The following is a 21,942-nucleotide window of genomic DNA, read 5'->3' as shown; positions in this document are numbered from 1 at the left end:
TGACCAACTTTAACCCCTGAGCCCCAATACATCCTTCACCACAGCAATACCCAGCATGGCAACTAACCTCACCAGCTCATCTGGTTTGGTGACCATAAGCCCTGCATAGCCCTAGTGGTAAATAAGCTCTCTAGATAACGTTGAGTGCATTAGGTGCGCTAGAACACGCCTAGGTAAGTGGAGAAACCCAGTTTGCTGGTGCACAAAAACGGGTGAATCACTGTTACGTGACGACAACGTCTCGGCAACAAGAGATTTACCGACGGCTTCACGAGTTGCGGCACAGGTGACAATGCCCTTTTCCCCGCGGTTCACTGAACTGCGTAGACTACATAAAAAAAAAAAAATTAAAGAAAAACAAAAACCGAATGGTCTGATTCGCTGGAACCGGCAAAGGCTTGCCTCCGATACCGAGACGCGACCGAGTCGCCGAAAGGAGGCACAGAAAGCATAAGAGAAACCCGACCAACCGCCAATGAGGATGTGCCGAAATTGAATAATTAGAAATATCTGCGTGTCTCAACGTTGGCACGTTAGAAAGACTGCCCAATCGCTCGACTTCCGAGAATTCTGGTCAGCTCACCGGCTCACCTCTTTCTTGTGCCGCTCGACGCAGCGACGGCGGCGGCTCAGATAGCGAGATATCTGCGTCGATAAACGGTCGCCCGCGGCCCAAGGTCCACCTTCGGGAAAAAAAGAAAAAGAGCGACTCCCTGTCTCTTTCTTTTCCTGTTCAAATGCGTCGGAAAGAAACTCGCGGACCGGATTTTAAAGCGCAAACAAGCCAAAGGGAGTGCCACTCAAAACTCGCTGCGACCGACACGGCAGCTACTTCGTCAACCCCAAAAAGGGACAGCCAAACGAGAAGAAAAATTACGCAGCCACCGTATTCTCCCGTCGGCTGAAACCTGAAACAAAAGAGCGAGCGGCGTCGCGTTTCACTCTCAATTTGTTATACTACGTTCCGAAACCGCCACTGACAAATCGATCTCGGCACGAAGAACGGATCTGCCGTCAGCGACGCACTCGCTTGACCGCGAGCCGCCGCCAAAAGGGAGGTCGGAATGCCGACGCGTAGAAGCGACTACGAGAACTCCCCGGACCGAAAAGGTCCCCGCTCGATCGTCAAGCTCGTCAGCGCTTGCACCTGCCCGCATAAATAACGTCCCCCACCGGTTTTTGGCATTCGGCGAAAAGGAGATTTCGAAAGCGCTAACGCGACCGTCCCGAGTGCCGGAACCCGTCTCGATCACAGCACTTTTCTGATCGACTCGACGCTGCTCATGAGGCAGACATGATCGCGGATCGAGTCCGCACGTCCTAGCCGATTCATAGACGACACACTGCCGTCGGTTTCAGTAGCATTTTCGAGCCCGTCCCGGCGCGCGTCGAAAAAAAAGGGAGGCAGCTGAACGAGAACTAGGCTTAATTCGACAAACGACAAGAGAAAGCGGGGGGGCAACTGCCGACCATCTTTTGGCTGGCGCGGCGGGCGCCGCGGCGCTTATGACATCACCCCGTCATGTTCGCTTTAGGCGTGGAATGACTGTGCTTACTTGGATCGGTACCTACGAGTTCTTCGTTCCTCTGAAGTACCTGCGGTATCCTACTGTCATTTACGCACGATTTCCAGTTAAAACGAGAAAAATGGCGGACAAAGAAGAGACAGTGTTGAGGATATCTCTCGGAACCGTCCGAATGTTACACGATTCCCCGACGGGAAAAAGCGTTTAAAGTCGATTTTCGAGGATTACCTGAGTAACAGGACTAAACCTTGCTCGGGTCAACGGAATCACGCGCTTGTTGAACAACAAATCAGCCCGGCAGCCTGCCGAACACCGACCCGAGGGAGCACAGACGGGAGCAAGCCGCTTGCACTCGCCAGTTATTTTTAGGCGGTCTCTCGCACGTACTGGGTGTAACGAAGTTACGAGTACAGGTAACTTACCTTGAGCGATTCCCGGGTCAGTACGAAAATCCGATAGCTCAGAGGGTTGTATGGCACAGAAATACTTACTATAAAAACACAGCTAATGTAAATATGGCTGTCCAGAAATCAAAACGAGGCCATTGATGGTGTCTTCTCTAGACGCCAGGGGGAATGCTAGCGCTAGCGTAGAGCCAAAAAAGAAAGGGAAGGGATGCAATGAGCAACAATAAGGAACAAACATCCGGTGACCGTTTCATTGATTTCATTGGGCAGATACCGAGAAACGCGAAATAAATGCTTTCTGTCTGAAGCGGAGCTACAACTATTATAATCACCTAGTAGAACAAACAGTTTCGGTTTTATTTGCACTTTGGGACGTCGGGAAGCTTTCTGAGCATTCAGAGACATAATGTTACAAAAAACAAATTAATAAAAATACAATTTTTTTCTTGCCTCTTTAGTTTAGACCAAAAAGGGAAGTGGTTTCAGCCTCCAAAAACAGATAGCGGCAGAATTCAGTAGTGTGAAAACACAGCCGGCTTTTGGTGCAACAAAAGCGGAAGAAGAAGAAAATAAATGGTGCAACAAAAGCGGACTTTTCCGCTCATCTACTCTTGAAAACACCTGCTCATATCACCTCTAAAACCTCGGCGTGAAATAAAATACATATTAAGACTAGCCACAAGTAATTAAGTATTATATATTAATAAGTTTGCCTTAAACTGGCCAGCAAGGGAATTCACTCGGGCAAGATCGAGCATGAGCATGGGCGTACCTAGCCGGAGGTGGTGGTAGTGGTAGTAAGGCGCGCCCCCCCCCCCCCTTTTTTTCCAGTTTTCAGAGGGGGGATGGAGGGAGAGACAAGGCAAGGGGGGAGGGGTCTGGTTTGCCTTTGCCCCCCCTCAAAACAAGTTGGTACGCCACTGAGCATGAGTCGTCGCATATACATACTTCTTGTGCAAATAAATTACAATTACAATTTCCGAAAGAGAAACAAAAACCGTCATTGCCGTCATCTGGAAGAAGTGGGAAGCAGACCTTTTGTGCAAACTTGGGACGTCACAGGATGCAGCATTATTTAGCCGATTTAGATTTGCTGCTCAAGATCTTTACACTCACTTGCGCCAAACCCACACAGATCCATACTAAAAACTCTCAAATTAAAAAAACCTGGTAAATTTTTTTTTTTTTTTTCACCTAATCCTTGGACTTGGGTGTGTTGTAAAAGCGAGTGAGATGTTGCTCTTGCAGGAGATTGCAGAACTGTTTCTCTACACGCAAACGTTCCCACGTCCAAATTCTTGGGCCCGAAAAAAAAAAAAACCGCATTACATTCAAATTTCTTCAAAAGAACCAAAGCAAAAATGTACACTTTACAGAAAACAAGAAGCAGACCAAACCATTTCCCACACTGTCTCTAAAAAAGGAAAAAACAACAAAAAAAAAAAAAAAACAAAAAAAAGTAGTGTTTTTTGTTTGTATTTTTACCGCAAAGATAAACTATGCATTGTTGAACAGTCAGTCTCTGCTAGGGGTTCCAACCAGATGCCAAAATTTCAGAGATTGCCGCTATAGTGATTGCTTTTCGGAAATTTTAACTAAAAAGATATAAGTTGGCTACTGGGAGTGGATCCCATTTTCTCATTTAAAATTTCAGAGAATAGGCTTTAACATTTGAATCGGATAACGGCAAGGGAAACTTCGGCATTTGGTTTTCAAACTGCAACCCTGTAGTGCAGCCATCTCCGAGCACTCTGTTACAGACAAGCCCCGCGCATGACGTTGTCAGTGGATCCCCCACCGCCCCAAGCGGTTACAGCCATTACCACCATTTCAGAACAAACAAATTTATTTCGGCACAGCGTTCTTTCTACGGAGCACTCAAAACTCTACAAGCACCGGCTCAACATTTTTCAGCAAGCAGTCTACGAGGTTACTGTAACCTAGCACGAAGCTTCAAAAGTCGGCGGTCGTGCCGAAACTCCCAGAGACAGAGAGATGGGAGTCGTTTGCCAAGGAAGTTCAAATATCAAGCAGCACAGGTTTCTTGAGCTTCGCACATTTCACGGCCGAATTGATGAGCTTCACAAATCCAGTGTCCTTTGGCTTCTCCAGCCCCCGGTGAAGCCTTTCCTTCATCACAGACACAAACTCTTTGTTGCTCAGTTGTCCGTCCACTGTAAAAATAAAAAGGAAGAAAACGGTGAGCTGCTAAGCTCAAGAAACTTCCATACGCAAATCAGCACAAATGTATAAAAATAGTCCTCCACAGAAAGCGTATTGGGCAAATTGACACCCAAACAAGATTGTTCAAATTAAGAGCCCCTGACACTAAAAATAATATAGATACAGTTTTTTTTTTTTTACGCTTAATAGATTGGTTTAAAAAAAGCCGTCAAAGTTACACTTATGCCGCTTGTGGAGGTGAGTTATACGGCCAGGGGGACATATTATAGGGGGCTAATCGTAACGATCAGTCGAATAATTAATTAAAATTCGTTAATTAACTTTTTAATTAATAAAAATATACATATGGTACCAATTGGAAACTTGCTCAGCGTCATCGAAAACCACTAAATCAGTCATTTTCAGAAAGACTTTCGGCGCGTGAGAAGCGTAGTATTGTACTAAAGTTAACACTCGTGGAGCAGGTACAAGGCTGGGGCTAGATAAGAGATGGAAAAATCGCGCCGGCGCCATATCGCAACCGCTAGCTTTGTACCTGCTCCACGAGAGGTAACTTTAGTGCACCAATACGCTTCTCATGCGCTAAAAGTCTTTCTGAAAATGACTGATTTAGTGGCTTTCGATGACGCTGAGCAAGTTTCCAATTGGAACCATATGTCTATTTTCATTAATTAAAAAGTTAATTAACAAATTTTAATTAATTAGCCGACTGATCGTTACGATTAGCCCCCTATAATATGTCCCCCTGGCCGTATAACGCACCTCCACAAGCGGCATAAGAGCAGCTTTCACGGCTTTTTTTAAACAAACCTGTTAAGCTTAAAAAAAACAAAAACACCTTGTATATATATATATTAGGAAAAGTTTTCTTGGCATCATTGTCAAGATCTGAAATTGGAGACAAGGCATATTTGTGAGGGAAAAGATTGTAAAAGAACCAATAATGTAATTCTAAATTTAATGTTCAAACAGCCTCATCGCACTTTTGGAGAAGTGACACATTCCTTCAAGGGTTTTTCCTTTTCTTTGCCATTCTTTCATAGATTTCCCTTTTCTTTTACAAAAACTTGGAAGCTTTAAAAAAAAAAAAAGTTACACGGGACTTGCTTTGTTTTGGAATGTGTTAAGAAAATACCCAAAGAATTTCATTCAAATGCAACCAAGCAATAACTTTTTTTCTTAAAAAGAGGTTGAAGAAGGCATTAGATATACAAATACCTTTCATGTATATGATTATTAGACTCAATAGCAAAATGATAAAAAAATTTCTTAACATTCAGAGAGTCAGTTATATTATGATGCACTGATACTGACACAACATTGTCAAAATTGTCAGACAGGGGAAAGCAAAAAGAAAGGACATGACACGGGATGGATTTCACGTGGAAGACATCTTTTTCTCCGAGTAAAAATTAAGATTTCTGAAATCCAAAACCCACTGAAAAAAATTTCTTAATATTCAGGGAGTCAGTTATTTTATTATGCACTGATATTGACACAACATTGTTAAAATCATCAGACAGGGGGAAAGCAAAGAGAAAGGACATGACACGGGATGGATTTGAAGAGGAAGACATCTTTTTCTCCGAGTAAAAAATAAGATTTCTGAAATCCAAGACCCACTAAGAGTGTGAAGAAGAAAAAAGAAGAAATTGACATGTAAAAATGCTTTTAAAGGTTAACCTGCAGTTGAAAAGAGGAAAAAAGTGACTTTCCTCCTTTTCCAGCAGTCAAAGGTAAGGAATCCAACAGGCACCACCCTCCCCCTCGTACATCGATCCTGTGACCACTGATCTTATCACATGAAGTTCATACACAATTTGCTCCTTCCCTCTCACACCGACAATTGTGAAGAGAGAAAAAAAAAAAGATTCTCAGCTCTCCTGAAAACATTTTGCAGGTCAGCCTCTGAGCAGAAATTTGGTCCACAGAGAGTTGGTCACAAGGCACAAGGCCGTAGGCCAAACTTTCAGCAAATAAATGTTTGCTCTTCCGATGGCACGGCGAATTCCTATACGAGCTTGGCATGTCGTATAAGGGTTGACCATCTATGCTACTATATCACCCTCTCACTAATGCACTAAAGCACTGACACCCCCCAAAACTTTTGTAAATGTTTTGCCAGGCAATTTAATATGAAGTCAGGAGACTACACAATAAATATTTTGCTGCAGAGTCAAGTATAGTTTCAATAAAACCAAAAAACTCAACTGCTCGAAACCGAAACGAGACCATGGAAGCTTATCGCCGGAAGTCACCTGTCTACAACCGACCACAATTTTTTTAGAGCACAGCTCTTAAGCATCCATTTCCGCATTAAGCGGCGTCGGTGTCGGTGTCAGCACCGCCGTCGGCGTAATCTCGCGTTGCATTATGGGACGTCACAGACCTATACACCAGTTGAATCCCCCGCTAAATTTAGCGAAGAAACGTAATTGGCGTGCAGGTCTGTGATGTCCCATAATGCAACACTGAGCATTCAGTTTTCCCGATAAATTTAGCAGGAAAACTGACGTCACATGACCTGAACTCCGATTCAGTTTCCCCGCTAAATTTAACGATGAAATGAATTGGCGTTGAGGTCATGTGGCGTCAGTCCTCCCGCTAAATTTTGTGAGGGAACCGACTTTCTGACTAAGTCATGTGACATGAAGTCGTGTGACATTGTTTTCCCCCGCTAAATTCAGAGGGGAAACTGAAATGGTGTTGAGGCCTTGTGACATCAATCTTCCCGTTAAATCTAGCGGGGAAACTGAATTTGTTCATAAGTGACGTGACACAAAGTCATGTGATGCCATTTTCCACGCTAAATTTAGCGGGGAAACTGAATTGGTGTTGAGGTCACGTGGCGTCAATTTTTCAGCTAATTTTAGGGGGGAAACTGCGATGTCATGCGACGTCACAGGCCACGGCTTCAGGAAATCCAGAGCAACTAGCAAAAAACGTTTCACGTTAAAACAAACGCTGCGCGCGTTGCATTATGGGGATCCCACCGCACCTTCCTCGTCGTCCCTTGCCTAACCTCAAAAAAAAATCAAATATATATTTCCTTTTTAAATTCTCTACCATGGTATATCACAAAATCAACATACCCCAAGAGCTGCGCTCTAATTTCGCATTACAGAGAAGCGTAAACGTCTGCAATTTTTGTTTTTCTCCACTTCTCCGGTGTATGGGGCACACGACGACAAGGTTGCGTGCACCATATGTCGTGCGATTATTTCGCACTAACATCCGTTCCGCTCAATACTTTGCACTTGAAGATCGATTGGTCGGTACCCCGAACGACAGTTCCGAAGTAGCACCCCACGTCCGCCGCAATGTTGGTCTGTCGTGTGCTGCCATCACGTCGTCCAGCCCGTGGTACGTCGCCATACTAAGAATGAACAGCCCGTGGTACGTTGCCATACGACAATGACACATTGATTGAACATGTACATGTACATGTGTTTCCTGTGATCTGTGCAACATTATATATTTTTCAATCAATGTATTTGCCGTTTTTTGGAGTCCACAAAAATAAGGTTCATATTCTTTTTTATTTTTAAGACTGAATGTGTGCCTTAGATGGCTCACGACTTTGAATATGGTTGGTACACATAGTTTGAACACCACGTGACCTTGGAAAAGAGAGTGAGCGCGACTGGAACCAACCAATTCTCAACCGGCTGTTTTCGGGCAGAAAGAAAGCAAATTTCGAGCCGCAAACTACATTCTAGGTAGTTGGGTTCTTATAGATCATGTTCAAATAAAAACCTCAGCAAGCATAAATACCCCGTCAGTGTTCCTTTAAAGCAGTGAATGAGATCCCAGTGATACGAGCGGCTCCAAACAAGCATGAAAGTGTGTGGCTGATCTGCTTACTGTTCTCGTCGAACAAGGTGAAAATGACATCGATGACGTAGTCCCTGAGATCAACATGGGCTACGGTCTTTGCAACATGCTTCAAGGTGGCTGAAAGAAGAAAACAATATAACTTGTCAGCACAGAATGCATTATTTTTAAGAGAGCGTCGAAAACTCGAGAACGCTGGAAATAAAGTAGCACCTTCGTCGATGGAGGCCCCCGCAATATGATAAAAAGTGAGCGCTGTGTCCACCTCCGTGATGTTGTTCAGAAAGTGAAAAAACTGCAAGTAGTCTTCCAAACTGATCCCCTGCAGAGGTCGTAAAAACAAATTAAAGTGGGTTGCCAAGGGATAGTGTTACGCTTATCAATAAAAGGCGAATAATATATAAATACTGGGAGTACACCTCTGTAGTATGCACACCCTCGTTCGCACCGTCATCCTGTTGGCACATTACACACATAGTATTTGTTAGCCTGGCAAACTGAATAACCGTACGCTCGGTAGCATATTAACATCATACACGGGTTTTAAATTTAGTGAGAATCTTTACAATGTTTAATATAAGCTTCTAGAGAAAAATGTTAGCAAAGAGTGTTTGTTTCGGGAAAAATAGCAGCCAAAGTGAAGAAACACCTGATAGCCTGAATGCATTCGGTACGGCATTTAGTGTAGGGAACGGTACTATACACCAACACGTGGCCCCAACGTCATGCTGCAGTGGCGGCGCACTTGTTGGCACGGCGCACACGTGGACACCTTTCTTCACGCAAATCTGGTGTCTGCACATACACAGTGCACAGACTGGGTGTGGACAAACAGGCAAATGCTGACTTGCTAGTAGACACACCATGTTGCTCTCTACAGCATTCAATATTGCCCATCTAGGTGCTTTGGGCAAAACCGGAGATGTGGACCTTTTCCTAAAAAAGGTCGACTCATGGTTGAGCAAGTGGCACAGCGTGATAGGCACATGCAACACGCACCTCTGACTGTCCCTTGAACTTCTTCTTAACACGCTTGACCATGCGGGACCTCTTCTTGTCGGTCAGGCCGGCGTACGTCAGGAGCAAGTCGGCAAAGTCCCACTCCCGGATAAGACCCTGATCGTTCGGCTCCTTCCTCATAAACTGCGAAAAAGAAGCGGGTATAGCATGGGTCAACATTTTGGATTCAAGTCACTCGATGACGTCTCACAAACTTCGAGTGATATCAGGAAGTCACTTAATATCATCTCACTAACTCAAAAGAGTCACTCAATATCCTCTCGCACACTCAACGGTGTCACTAAATATTGCCTCACGAACTTAACAGACTCACTCAATATCACCTCACAAACTCAATGGAGTCACTAAATATCAACTCCCAAACTCAACGAAGTAACTCAATATCATCTCACAACTCAACAGAGTCACTCAAAATTGTCTCACAAACTGAACGGGCTCATTCAATATCACCTCACAAACTCAACGAGTCACTCTATATCACCTCACAAGCTCAACGGAGTCACTCAATATCATTTCACAAACTCAACGAAGTCACTCAACACTACCACCTCTCCAACTCAATGGAGTTACCCAACATCATCTTATAAACTCAATGGAGTTGCTCAATATTAACTCACGAATTCCGAGTCATATCATAGACTCACTTATTACCTATCATCTCACAATCACGTGGTGAACATGAGTGACCGAGTGAATCTGCCGAGGTATGGGGCACTGCACCGCTGCTGCAACCTTCCCTAGGGATACAACTGCATCAACAGCCAACCTCGAGTGTGAGGATCTCTGACTGCAGCTCGCGCTGGAAGTTGAGGAACCTCTCGACGGTGAGCTTCTTGTCCAGCTTAGGCCCGAAGAAGTAGTTGCACAGGGCACTGCTCACGCCCCGGTAGATGTTGCCCGTGTTCTGATGGTCGCGATGACGCATGCCAAAGCTCGTCTGGTTCCTTATGACCATCTGCACCTGAAGGAACAGGTTAAAAGAGTCGGAAAAATAACTTCTCTCCGCTTCCTCCCATTTTTCGAGTATTCATCTACAAACTGAAACTGAATGCTCATGTATTACAATACCACAAGTGTGGACGGTAAACTGGTGCTCAATCATATTTTATTTCTGTGTTACAAGCGAGTACCAAAGTCATTATCCAAAATTAATGCTGCACACTCAGTACTCGAAATTATTTAGCACCTATCGTGGCTGTGGCTGGCTATGCATAACACTCTAGATGAGCCCATATGTATGTCATTTATAGAGATGGCACTTTTCTTTCTAAGTGTGGTTCTAAGACTTAGGCCAAACAATACCAGGAAGGTGGTTACAGCTAGTGTTTTTATTCTTTCTTTGACTCCTGGTTACAGCTAGTGGAAAGAACTCGGACAGGGGACTGCTGGAAACTTTAGAATCACAACCGACATTTCACTATGAGAAGCAGCTTCTGCAGAATTAGTCCCTGAAGGGAAATAAGTTGTTTATACTTGGGGACAGTCTCACCTCTTACTTGTTTACGCAAGTTAGAAAGATAACAAGCTCCTCTCAATTGGGACAGAGTTTTTATCACACATCTTAATTTGGACAGGTAATAAAATATCTACACCTAAGGTGCCTTCATGTTCCGCTACACCTTGTCTCATTTCAACGCTGGGATGAGGAGAGAGGGATTACTGTACAGTGATCCCTTTCTTAAAAAGTAACCGAAAGAAAAAAAAAATGTTTTTTTTTAACAGTCTGGCTGGACACGCATGTAAAAAAAAGTAATTTTATGCAAAAAGAATAAAAAAACTTTAAAGCAATATTGATGGCGCAAGACACGATTTAGCTGGCAGTCACCCCCTATTCACCTGTTTTCTCTCTCGGCATTTGGGGCGCGTGGAGAAGAGGTGGATCGGCTTCGCCTTCAAGACCAAGATGGTCATACCGGAATGACCCGTGATGTCATGTACTTCGCGCCAAGAATTTCAAATAAATCTCTTGCCGTCAATATTGCTCAAAAAAAAGTTTCAGGGGCGAAGCTCCTTAGGGTCTAGCCTTGTCCGTCCGGCGTCCGTGCTCACATAAAAAGAAAAAATGTTTGCACAGTCAACAGGATTCGAACCTGTTTAGGGAGACCCCAATGGATTTCTAGTCCATCGCCTTAACCACTCGTCCACGACTGTGGGACGAGTAGGGGGCTCCGAGATGTGGTAGCAACTCAAGAGCTGGGGTTTCTGTCATGAATGAAATGTTGCATGTAGCTGCTCAACGTCTATACAGGAGAGGGCGCTGCGGTCAAATGCGTATATAATCGCATTAAACTTTGCATGCATTGGCTCAACGTTTATAGACGAGAGGGCGCTGCAGTCAAATGCTCAACTGCGTATATAACACATTCTCTTTCTGGCATGGACCGTTGACTTAAGCAGTGGAGATGCGTTCTCACAACTTCTAGCGGATCCAAGCAGATCCGCTAGAAGAACCACTGGCTCTGCATTTCACCGACCATAAAGTAGTAATAATGAAGTCGAAACACAACCCAGAACTCGGCACTACCTATGAGCAATAAAACAAAATGAGCACTATCAGTGTTACCTATGAACAATAAAATCAGTATCATCAGCACCACCAGAGCTTCGCCCCGATCAACATCATTCACCACATGGAGATACGGTCATTTTTTTTTTTTTTTGCGTAAAATATATTTCTTGGCAGGCATGTCCCAATTAGACTGTTTAAAAACACCTTTTATTTTTATTTTTCAGGGGCCTTTTAAACATAACTGAGTGGTAGCTCTTGTTAACAGCATGGGCAACATCTACACACAAAAGTTAGAAAAAAAAAGCAATTCAGACAACATTAAAGAATAAATAAATCGCCGACAAGTAAAACACATTCTTAACCCTGTGACGGTCAAGTCTTTTTTCCCCACTCAATGTTTCCCAGTGGTCCAGTTTGTTTAAAAAAAAAATTATAAAGAAAAAGTAAATTCACAGGTCTCTTCTTAATTATCCAACGGGAGCATGTAAAGTGATTGCAAGCTGTTCAGGTTTAGAAGCATCGAATGGAACTATTGAAGGCGAAAATTTTGCCACCTTTTTTCCATTCAGTTTTATTCTGGCGCGTTCGCTACCGCTGGCATTCCAGCAGTTTCATATTTCGAACCAAAGGTACTTTACGGAGCTTCTCTATCGGATGGTAAGCTTCCCTCATACGACTTCATTCTGAGAAGCAGACGAAGCTTAAATTGGAAAAGCTGGAGCTCCAATTGCCACTACCACCAGAGCAGCAGACATTCGAAGCAACCATCTCACACGTATCACTTGTGCAGAGCGTCCAATTTAAAAAAAAAATTATAAATAGCGCCAGCAAAGCGAGACAGAATGTGAATATAATGTCTATAGTTTGCCAAAGACATGACAAATAGTAACACCCCTCCCCCAGTGCGCACAGTTTTGCGTTTAAGTGGCCACATTCAAATGAGTAATCGCTGCCGTACATGAAAGGCAATAGCCACCAAAGGGTTAAACCGAATTTCATTTTCGAGTAATGATGTGCAAGAAAAGACAATTCAAGAAGTAAGAACCAAGCATGCTCACGAAAATCCACTTTCCACAGAGCACACATGTCTAGCTATACCTGCCTATGTGATGCTTCCCATAAAATCTGGACAAATCTTTTTCGGGTGTGTTGTTGACCTAGTTTACCGGGACAGGTATGAAAAAATATTATGCGCACAATTGAACACCGACAAAGCATCAAAGCAGGCTGAAGGGAGCAAAAAGAAACTTACTTTCTCGAACTCGTCGTAGTCAACATTCCCGTCTCCATTCAGGTCAAACATGCGAAAGGCTATCTCAAAGTGACGTTTGGAAGCTAGAAAAAATAAGCAGTATAGTTGACGGCAACGGTTCCGCACACAACACTTTTTATGGGCACATGACTCGCTAGTGTTTACCACATGCTGTTCAATATCCCACTGTAAAAACGTGAGCAAGGACTACCTGATAAAATTGTCAGCAGAAAGATGTAATCGGAGAAGCTGATCAGTCCAGATGAGCTCAGCTTGTAGAAGATGCTGTCTTTGCTGAGGCCCACAAATGCCTTTTCGTCCTAGCAGTGATGACAATGCCAGTGAGAAACACCACTACCTCATAAACAAAGCAAATTGAGCAAGATAAAAGTGGTTTTAGAGCGACGGTAAACATTCAGACATTCTAATTGGTAGCACAGATATTTCCAAATTTGAGTGGATTCCATTCGTAAAATTCAATCTTACAAGCTCACATCTAATTGGAAGGATGCAACTTGAAAGCGAGAGTTAATCAACCAGAAGTATTTCATACCTCTGGTTAATTCAAACAAATTTCAAAATTTTGGTTATCCCACCATGCTTTTTATGTATTCATGAGCCGCTTAATTCGAACGGCGTTTTTGTTTAATTCATACTTTTTGTAGTCGCGGCCCCCTTGAGCGCGCTTCTTTCCGAGCACCGGTGCACTGCAGAGAAGCGACACCCGTGGAGCGTGCTTTCGCAGGTGTTGCTTCTCCGCAGTGCACCGGTGCTCGATGAGAAGCGCACTCAACGGGGTTCAAACAGCACATGCATGAGTTATGAAAATGGGCACCACGCGGAAATTTCCACAGCAACTTGCGCGGACGCTTTAACGTGGCGGCATGGCGTAAATCAACGTCACAGCGTACGCGCAGGTTACTACGAAAACTGTTGCGCGGTGCCGGTTTTCATCACTCGTGTGTCCCCTGCTAAATAGTTCAGAAACCATAATCGTGAGCATTTCAGCACTTCGCCCGTCACCTATGTAATCGTAAGAGAAATGTTATGTCTCTCTAAGGCTTCTCTAGTAGGCAAGAAGAAGGGCTATAGAAAAGAGACGTCGAGGAAGGCAGGCATTCTGTGAAGTTATAGCTTCTGTTCAATATGAAAAAGTCCCAACCTCTCGGACTAATTTCGTAATGACGGCTTCATTATCTTCGTCTGAAACCATTGCAATTAACTTCATTTCAGTTCGGCAAAACTTCCACAGCGCTGCAATGTTGGAGCAGGCATATTTTCTGAGTGGAATATGGCCCGCCATCAAGTGTTTGAACCGGCAAAAAAAAAAACACATTACATAAAAAAAAGAGGGCATAAAACAACTTTGGCTTGACTTTAGAATCCCAACAACGAGAAAGCTAGCTCTCGACTTGTCCAATGGTTGCATGTAAATAATTGTCTTTCTTTTAAGCTGCACCAGCTCTAGTAGGGGCACAGTGATTTGACTAGTCTGTCAGCTGATCGTTCAGGTGCGGCCAAAGCGCTACTGAGGGTAAGGCGCTTTCGCAGCGGACGAGGCAACTGAACAACGCGTTTAACCGATACCGCACCTATCCACCCAAATGCGAGCAAGTGTAAGCCTCTAAGACACGTGGACACAGGCAGAGGGTAAATGCAGTCGAGAAGAAAAACCAAGCCAATGACAGTGAGTCCCTACAAGAGGTTAGTGTGGACAGGGAAAGGCACACACCATGTCAGCCGAGACCTTGTACCCACTTCCAGAAAGGTTATCGGTCTAAGCAGCACGCAAGGAGAGAACAGCACAAACAGTTAGTCACAAGTGCTACACACCACTGTGCGAGGCAAGCTGCGAGTAAGCGGGCAGGCTCAATAGAAAAGTAACAAAGCATGCTATGTCCGACGAACGTGTCGGAAGTGGAAGCTCACCCTGATATCGATCCTCTTGTACTGATCGAGGCCAAAACCTAAGATTGGTACAGAAAAGTTCATTCAGGTTAGTCGTCGCCAGCAAGGCGAAAGGCCCGTTTGGAACGAGTGGCCCAGGTAGTGGCCGGCTCTGGTTCTGCGTGGAACTCGGTTAGATTCGATTTAAAAGGAGACGCAGGTAAAAAAAACAGCAATATTATGCAAAAAAAAAAAAAATGGTTTTGGGTTTTATGGTGTTTAATTATCTTTGGTTCCCATTTTCTGTGTAAAAACAATGAGTACCGGTTGTGGTCGCGCAATTAGTCGAATACGCATTTGAAGACCTTTCGGCTACCTAGAACAGTATGAATTTCAGCAATTTTTGTGTGTGCAGTTCTTCAAATTATGACCTCGGCCGCCATCACATTTATGTTGGGAAGTAGGCTTAGCCGTCTCCTCTCCATCGCAGTCTTCTGTAGCCTTAATTTCTCACGAAAAATTATTTATAATATATATTCTTTTTCCCGCCGCAAAAGAGTGTCGCTACATGTCCATCATAATATTCAAATGTATTTTTCTCCTTATATAATTTTGGGGCGTCTTTGCAGTTCCCACAGAAGAATATTTGTTCTTAACATTGTCTTATCACAACCAAATTTGACATGCACACACTTTAGAATAGGTAGAATGCAACTATCAAGGTGTTGGTCAGAATGTATAATTTTTGTATTTACAATTGAAGAACTTTTTGTTAGCCCCTTGAAAATTACATTTTTGTGATTTTTCAATGACTTTAAAATAAAATTAGGTCTCATACCCATTAATCTTGTTGTTCATCGCAATCAGTGGTTCAAAAGGAGTGAATTAGCCTATTTTACTAAGTTCTTTTAGGTGTGCTGCTATGTATGCCCCACGTGTGTGCAAGGACATGCTTTTTTTTCTGCATGTTCATTGCATCCAGAACATAAAAAAACAAGCTATATCAAAACGCACACCAGATTTATCAAGCACTATAAACTGTGCAAACTTCATACAGTTATTGTCAATAACAAACAAAAAAAAATGTTTTCCCCTTAGGAGGCACAACCAAGACGAGAAAAGGCTGAAGCGAAAATTGATCAGTGCATTCTGGCTGTGTGCATTCCCCTCAGCAAAGAACAAAATGGGGCTTCATGAAGCACAAATCCTGCCACCTGCAACAATCTGGCTTTTTCAGTAGACTTCTGAAAAGATCACGTGTTGTCCAGAAAGGAAGTAACAAATAAACAAGTTCTCGTGAGAGATATTTCTCCAATGAGGTCCAAAGATTTCCTTCCTCGAAAACCAGCACAACCCATCATTTTTGTATGCGCACACGGCAGAATCTGAAATTTCCGGTGGACCAAACGCATTGCTATTCAGAAGGTATACTATTCACAAAAAAGAAGGAACAGGGATACCTTTGAAACAGGTGAAGACTGTAACCCTAGAACAGTTCCGACCCGTGCATATTTCCTGAACTAGCGTGAAAGTTTCACAGCATTTGCTAGATAAAACCCATATGCATTACCCATGGGAAATCGTAGCTTGTAACATCGTCAGAATTATTTCGAGCCCCTCCTGACAGAAAGATGAATAAAAAATGAGAAAACATATCCCAATCGAAAGTGTTTCAGGGCTCACTGACAGATGGTATCAGTGTGCTCTCTTGTCATAAACAGTCATAGGCGGTTGCAACGCACTCAGGCATGCTCAAACGAAAAGGTGTGAGCCAGCCTTGACAAGTCACAACTTGAGTAACTTGAGTAGCTTGCATAGGGCAGAAAAATCGATTCTTTAGCAAAAACATACATAGCATGCAGACGTTTGTGCCACATCACCTTCAGGTTGTTTGGTTCCGGGAGTGATGGAACGGAGGAAATCTTGGGGGGACATGAAAATCTCGGAGTCCCCGTTTTCGTTGTAAACTCGCATCGTAGCGAAGTACCGGAATATCTTGTCCGGAGTCGAATAAGCCCGAACGCGATTCTCATATTCGATTATCTGTTGGAAAAAAAAATAAAAATTAAAAAAAATAAAGAAACATCAGTCAGCCAGACCGCCACCAGGAGCAGTTTATGTTTGTGCGAGATGCACCAGCAATGAGAGCATTTTCTTTAGTAGGGTACGTTGTTGGGCTAGTTGGTTCATCTTAGTAAAACATATAAAATAGCACAACAGAAAGACAAGGACAAGACAAGGATAGCACCTGTCCTGTATACTTCTTGTCCTTGTCTTTCTGTTGCGCTATTTTATATGTTTTACTAAGAGCATTTTCTTTTCTTTCAGCCTATGTTTGTACCCTCACTTCAAAGTTGCATACCCTACAGGTGAAGGTGATACTTTCCGTCAAAAACTCTCACGAACACTGTCGTTTGAATCAGTTCTTGAAATAAAATAAAATAAACAAAATATGCCTCTACTGATTCGGAAGAGCCCATGTACAGCCCAAATAAATTAGTAATCTATTTAAAAGCCTAAACTGTGTGTGCTTAGGTAACTCTCCAAAAATACTTTTAAGTTGGATGAGCGTGTGCACATCTCAAAATAAACGCTTTATTTACTTGGAAGCCTACATTTTGTACTTATTTTGTACTCCACCCCCCCAAACACTTGGGCAAAGCTGTGGAAAAGTGAAGCTGTGAATAACTAAGTTATCACGTATATGCTCAGCTATACATGGGCAATAATGTTTCTTGGTGCATACAGCTGGTGGCTATCTTTCCCAAATGAGGCAACAAGTAAGCCAACAATTGGATGCACTTTGAAAGAATGTTTGCGCATGTGCACGCAGCCTCAAAAGCTTTCCTAAATGTGCAAGAATGCTCAAACAAACTATCTCGCTGGAGCCAGTAATAATGCCGCACTAGGTACATGCCGTTACATACAGATCTCCATGGGACTGCACACACGTGCACAAATGTTCTTTCAAAGCTCAATTGAGTGTTGGCTCACTGGCTGCCACACACGGGAAAGACAACTGTGAGTTGAGGGTATTAAAAAGACAATGGAGAGTGAACTTTTGAGTTTGCAGCTAACAATAAATATTACAACAGTCCCAGCAAGTACAGAAAAGTGTACGGGAAACTGCCCCGATGAAATTGTCAAAACACAAAGACAAAGAGAGGGAATAGCTCGAGCACACTTCTGACAAACACACATGCATGAGCTGACAGCTCTGAGAAGATCTTTGACTGCACATATTGCACCGAATTTCACCGCCTGCTGCTAGAGAATGTTCTAAAATGATCATCGGCCTTCCTGAGTATCCAGTGAAGAGAAAAATGACGCGAGCATTTAATCAAATACTTTACGAAAGGAATACATCTCACTTTGCGAAAACAGCCTCGGCGCAAACAAATTTTGCATAGTTTGAACTGCTGGACGCGCTGTACTCTCGGGGTTCTCTCTATGAATCGGGAAGGGTGGCTGGCACCATCTATTGTCGGGGGCTTCCTCAGTGCCAGTCTGGACGGCCGTCTCGGCAAACCTGGTAACTTGGTGTGCAGGCGGTAACCCTCTTCCGCGAAGTGTGGACAGCGCAAGCTGATGCTTTCTCTCCGACATGAGGCGCCCAAACCGCTAGGGGAAGGTTTTACACTCTAGGTGCACTGTACAATGCAAATGAGCGAAGTAGAATGCATTCTCCCTAGAAAAGTATTTGATTTCAATTATCTTTCAGGCTTTTTGAGACATCTTTTCAGGAAGAACACGATTGGACTACACTTAGAAAGTTGGGTGTAAGGCGTACGACGGCACTTGCCTTTCTGTCCCGGAAACCAGGTTTGTCCCTCTTTTTCTTCCCCTTCCCCTTTCCCTTGGTCTCTTCCACGTCGGACTCCTTGTCCTCCTCTTCACTGTCCGGGTGTTGGACACTGCTGTCGGCAGATACCCTGAAGAACTTCAGGACAGCTTTTGCGCCCTGCAAGGTTTTATCCCAGCACCTACAATCGGGTGAAGACACAGAGGTCACATTGGCAGGAAGGACGTTCCCGGAGGTGTCCTGTTCGGAAAACTTTGAGCTTAAGGCATACTATGAGATCGCTCCAATTCAGAACCTCAAAACTTATACCAACGAAACTCCAATAATTGTGGAAGAAAGAAAAAGGTAAGGAATATCTGTCTCTCTTTATAAAGTGCTTGAAAAAATAAGTAAAAAAAATATGGGGAGTTACTGGTCCAACTGGAACTGGGTTATGAAATTGGCCACAGCTGGATCAAGTCTCATTCCCAGTTGGATACAGCTCCATAATCCAGCTAGACTGATTTTCATTTGTAACTAGGACATCCCTAACTATACTCACTGACGAAGTGAGAACGGCAGGGTGCGTCTTTCAAACGCCCGGCCTCCTCCAGCAAGCGCTCCACATTCCCGCCGTACTTTCGCTGCGAGCGCGCGCTCAGAGTGCACGAGACGTTGAAACGTCGGTGACGGTAGGAAGCTAGATCGCGCTGGAGACAAGGCACCTGAAGCTCCTCCCTGGAGTTCTCACCTTATCATAGGCTACAGCACAATGTCGTGCTGTTTATTGACGCTATGTGCGAGTCGTTCGCTGCTTCCTTGATTCTCGAAACCTCGGCTTCAAGAAAACTGCAAGGCGAGTTCCACCAGCCCTCTTTTCGCGCTCGACACTTCTATTTGTGTACCCCCAACGGAGTAACCACTCTGGCGGCCTGCAACCCCTGCTTACCCGAGCACTCCGCCATTCGCAGTCTTTTGCGGGTGACGGTAAAGCTCTGGAAGCTCCTCCCCACATCAATCACCGGGCCAGCATCACCAGACCACGCTTCCCTTTGCGCGGTCGGCAAGATTGTTGCAGTTCACTTGGGGAACTGTTGAGAGTGTGACTCACGTGTAACTTAGTTTGCCCCCTTTCCCCTCTTTCTCTATTTAACTTACTTATTATTATGCCTTTTTTTTTCTTTTTTCTATAGAGACACTGCGTGGTTCCAGGTACGGGCGTAATGCCTCACTGCAGCCGCTTTACTTTTCCGAGTTGAGTCAATGAAGAAACAAAGACACTCCTAGTTTTTTTATACCCACAATAATCCTGAACTTTTTCGTTTTGTTTCGGGCGAGTGAAAATTCCACCGCGATCCGAAATCCACTTTTGTCTGACGCCTAGGATTTGCTTTAAAAAAATTGCATGCGTTTCTAGAAAGAATAAAGCTATACGCGCTCCGGAGTGCATTTCGGTCGAAATGGCTATATGCACTCCGCTAAACTCGTATAGGTTGTTTGCACATGACGACAATCCGCCATTTTGTTGTTAGCTTGTTTTTTCAAACAAATTTACTACATTGAAGGATTACATCGTAACCAGTTGAGATGATGTCAGCGGTGCTCTACGCATTTGAGGAGTCAAGTAAATCCTTGGAATGCTCGAGTTTGGCACACGCCATACAGCTCACAACAGCAAAATGATGGACGAAATTACGTCAGTGAAAACACCCTATAAAACGAATGGTCACAACGAATTTTCTAAGCAATGGCATAACATAGGGCAATAAAGAAAAAAAAAAAAAAGGCATAGCATAGGGGTTCAGGTGTCCGCTTTGTATGCAAGTGGACGCGAATTCGATCCGCGGTCGGCGTACGTGTTTTTTTTTTTTTTTTCAAAACATTTTGTTTTGTCAAGGCATTGGCGACATTTCTTTTTTGCGATGATGTTGGCGACGAAACTTCGCAGAATTAAATGGTATGGGACTCCCTTCCCGGAGGTGCGATCGGGGACAGCGGGGCTTGGGTTGCCGGCTCGACGCCGCGAAGCGGCGTGTACTGATTACGTTTTGTAATTAGCAGCCGATACTGTCGCCGCGAAGCGGCGTGAACGCAGGCGGGGGGCTGTGTTAACGAGCTCCCCAGTGATACACGCGCCGTTCGAAAAGGGTGGCCCGACCGGCATGAACTCTGCGCGGAGTGCGTATAGCTTTACTTTTCTAGAAATGGGATACTGCGAAGAAGTGCACTTCTTGGTCCGAATTTCACTCATGGTGAGAGTGGATGGTATGTCGCTCAGTCGTGCTCACCACTCGAAATCGATGAAGAGAGCGCTGCCCCCGAAACACATCAGTACTGTGTGGAAGATGTCAAACTTCGTCGACGGCTTCGGCTTCTTGTGACCAAAGTTGTAGTGCTGCCATCTCGTCTGAAGGATGGGACCCGCAGCCAGACCTCCGCGAGCGTGTGTGATGGCTGGAAACCGGACGGGGTGACGACTAGCCGTCCTGGCGACCGCCCAGGCGCTACGATATATTGCTGACATTGCTAGCGGCAGCCCGGATAACGGGCTCATTCACTGCATTCTGCGAAGAAACACCACGCCAAGTGCGACACTCGATGCGCCAAAACAGAGATCCGACGCTGCTCACTGCGGAGACGACCGAAATGGACCGAAGCCCGAAGTGCCCGAAGCCAGCCGAAGCGAAAGACGGAACTGGATTGGATCGGATTGTTCACTACAAAAACAAAAAGCCAAAAACTAAATATAATAAAAATGGTTACCTTTTCTTTAGAAAAGTTTAAAAAAAAAACGGCGTGTTTTAGAAATTATAGTTTATCAGATTGTAAACGTTATTTATTTTTAACTTTCGGGGGTGATTTAGATGGATAGATGAATGATTAAAAAAATATTGGCTCTTTCCTTTATACCGGGCGGTAGCTTGCGCTACCTAGCCTTAAGCTAATTAGAGAAAGAAAGACTGTTTCGTTTTTTGTTTTATTCTTTTTCTCATATACTCAATAGTTTCTTCCCTTCACCTCTCCAACTATCGCCGAACAGGTAGAATACTTTCCAGAAAAAACCTTTAAGAATCTGGCAAAAAAAAAATAACACCGCGCATTCTTGCTTGTTCGCTGCTTGCATGACGTTTTTTCGCGTTTTGCTAGCGTTGCAGAGGCCGGCGGCAGCGTGCTAAAGGCCTGTTTTCTACTCGTTCGTCGTCATTCGCTGAAGACGTTCTCTAAGATCCTGTGTGAGGCGTGATACTTGCCGCTGAGAACACGTGGAAATTTTTACGAAAGCGCAGTGCTGCAAGAAAAAGGCACAACTCGTCGAAAGCAAGTTTCGCCGGTCTGGCGGCATGTTCAAAGCTTCCTTGGCACGCCGAAGTGCTGTGTGTCTGTGCCTTCGCAGTGGCACTGATATTTAGTTACTCTCTCCGTGCCCGCTGGCTTGCCCGAACACCAAGAGATGTGGAAACCGCAGAAAAGGTAGACGATAAAGTATGATCGCAGGTCCCCTTTAAGCTTACGTGCAGCAATTCAAGTATTCTACAGTTTTT

General features: G+C 44.2%; 2 protein-coding genes across 4 annotated transcripts in view; both read right to left on the bottom strand.

The window, feature by feature from the left end:
* Positions 1-2,078, bottom strand: part of LOC8037617 (histone acetyltransferase KAT6A) — a 45,631-nt gene extending 43,553 nt beyond the window's left edge. The window contains exons 1-2 of one of the 2 annotated variants that reach the window (XM_029991855.4): positions 1,949-2,070; positions 592-683 (exon numbers count right to left, since the gene is read on the bottom strand). The gene's annotated coding sequence lies outside the window, so the exon portion shown is untranslated. Of the gene's footprint in view, positions 1-591; positions 684-1,948 lie in introns of both variants that reach the window. The other variant, XM_042292301.1, reaches the window with a different exon arrangement.
* Positions 2,079-3,761: 1,683 nt separating this feature from the next.
* On the bottom strand, positions 3,762-21,102 carry LOC8037618 (calcium uptake protein 1 homolog, mitochondrial). 2 transcript variants are annotated; one of them, XM_040505325.1, is made up of 12 exons: positions 20,689-21,102; positions 18,422-18,602; positions 16,500-16,662; positions 14,662-14,699; positions 14,465-14,509; positions 12,944-13,052; positions 12,733-12,815; positions 9,738-9,932; positions 8,951-9,094; positions 8,165-8,273; positions 7,982-8,071; positions 3,762-4,107 (listed from the first exon to the last, which is right to left on the bottom strand). In XM_040505325.1, exons 1-12 carry the CDS (start codon positions 20,952-20,954, stop codon positions 3,953-3,955), a joined length of 1,578 nt encoding a protein of 525 aa, XP_040361259.1. In that variant the 5' UTR covers positions 20,955-21,102; the 3' UTR covers positions 3,762-3,952. The 2 variants fall into 2 exon arrangements, with proteins under 2 accessions (XP_040361259.1, XP_029847720.2); XM_029991860.3 differs by lacking the exon at positions 14,465-14,509.
* Between the last annotated feature and the right edge of the window lie 840 nt (positions 21,103-21,942).

This window comes from Ixodes scapularis, unplaced genomic scaffold (assembly GCF_016920785.2).
Source record: "Ixodes scapularis isolate PalLabHiFi unplaced genomic scaffold, ASM1692078v2 PGA_scaffold3__209_contigs__length_174095766, whole genome shotgun sequence".
NCBI classification, from domain to species: Eukaryota; Metazoa; Arthropoda; class Arachnida; order Ixodida; family Ixodidae; genus Ixodes; species Ixodes scapularis.
Note: the sequence above shows the minus strand (reverse complement) of the source record. Positions and strands in the feature narration are given on the sequence as shown.

Coding starts and splice junctions, on each gene's coding strand:
- LOC8037618 (XM_040505325.1), bottom strand. CDS start 20,954: ATGAGCCCGTTATCCGGGCTGCCGCTAGCAATGTCAGCAATATATCGT. Junction 18,603..20,688: donor CTCTTCATCGATTTCGAGTG/GTGAGCACGACT, acceptor ACCCGATTGTAG/GTGCTGGGATAAAACCTTGC. Junction 12,816..12,943: donor TCTGCTGACAATTTTATCAG/GTAGTCCTTGCT, acceptor TATTTTTTCTAG/CTTCCAAACGTCACTTTGAG.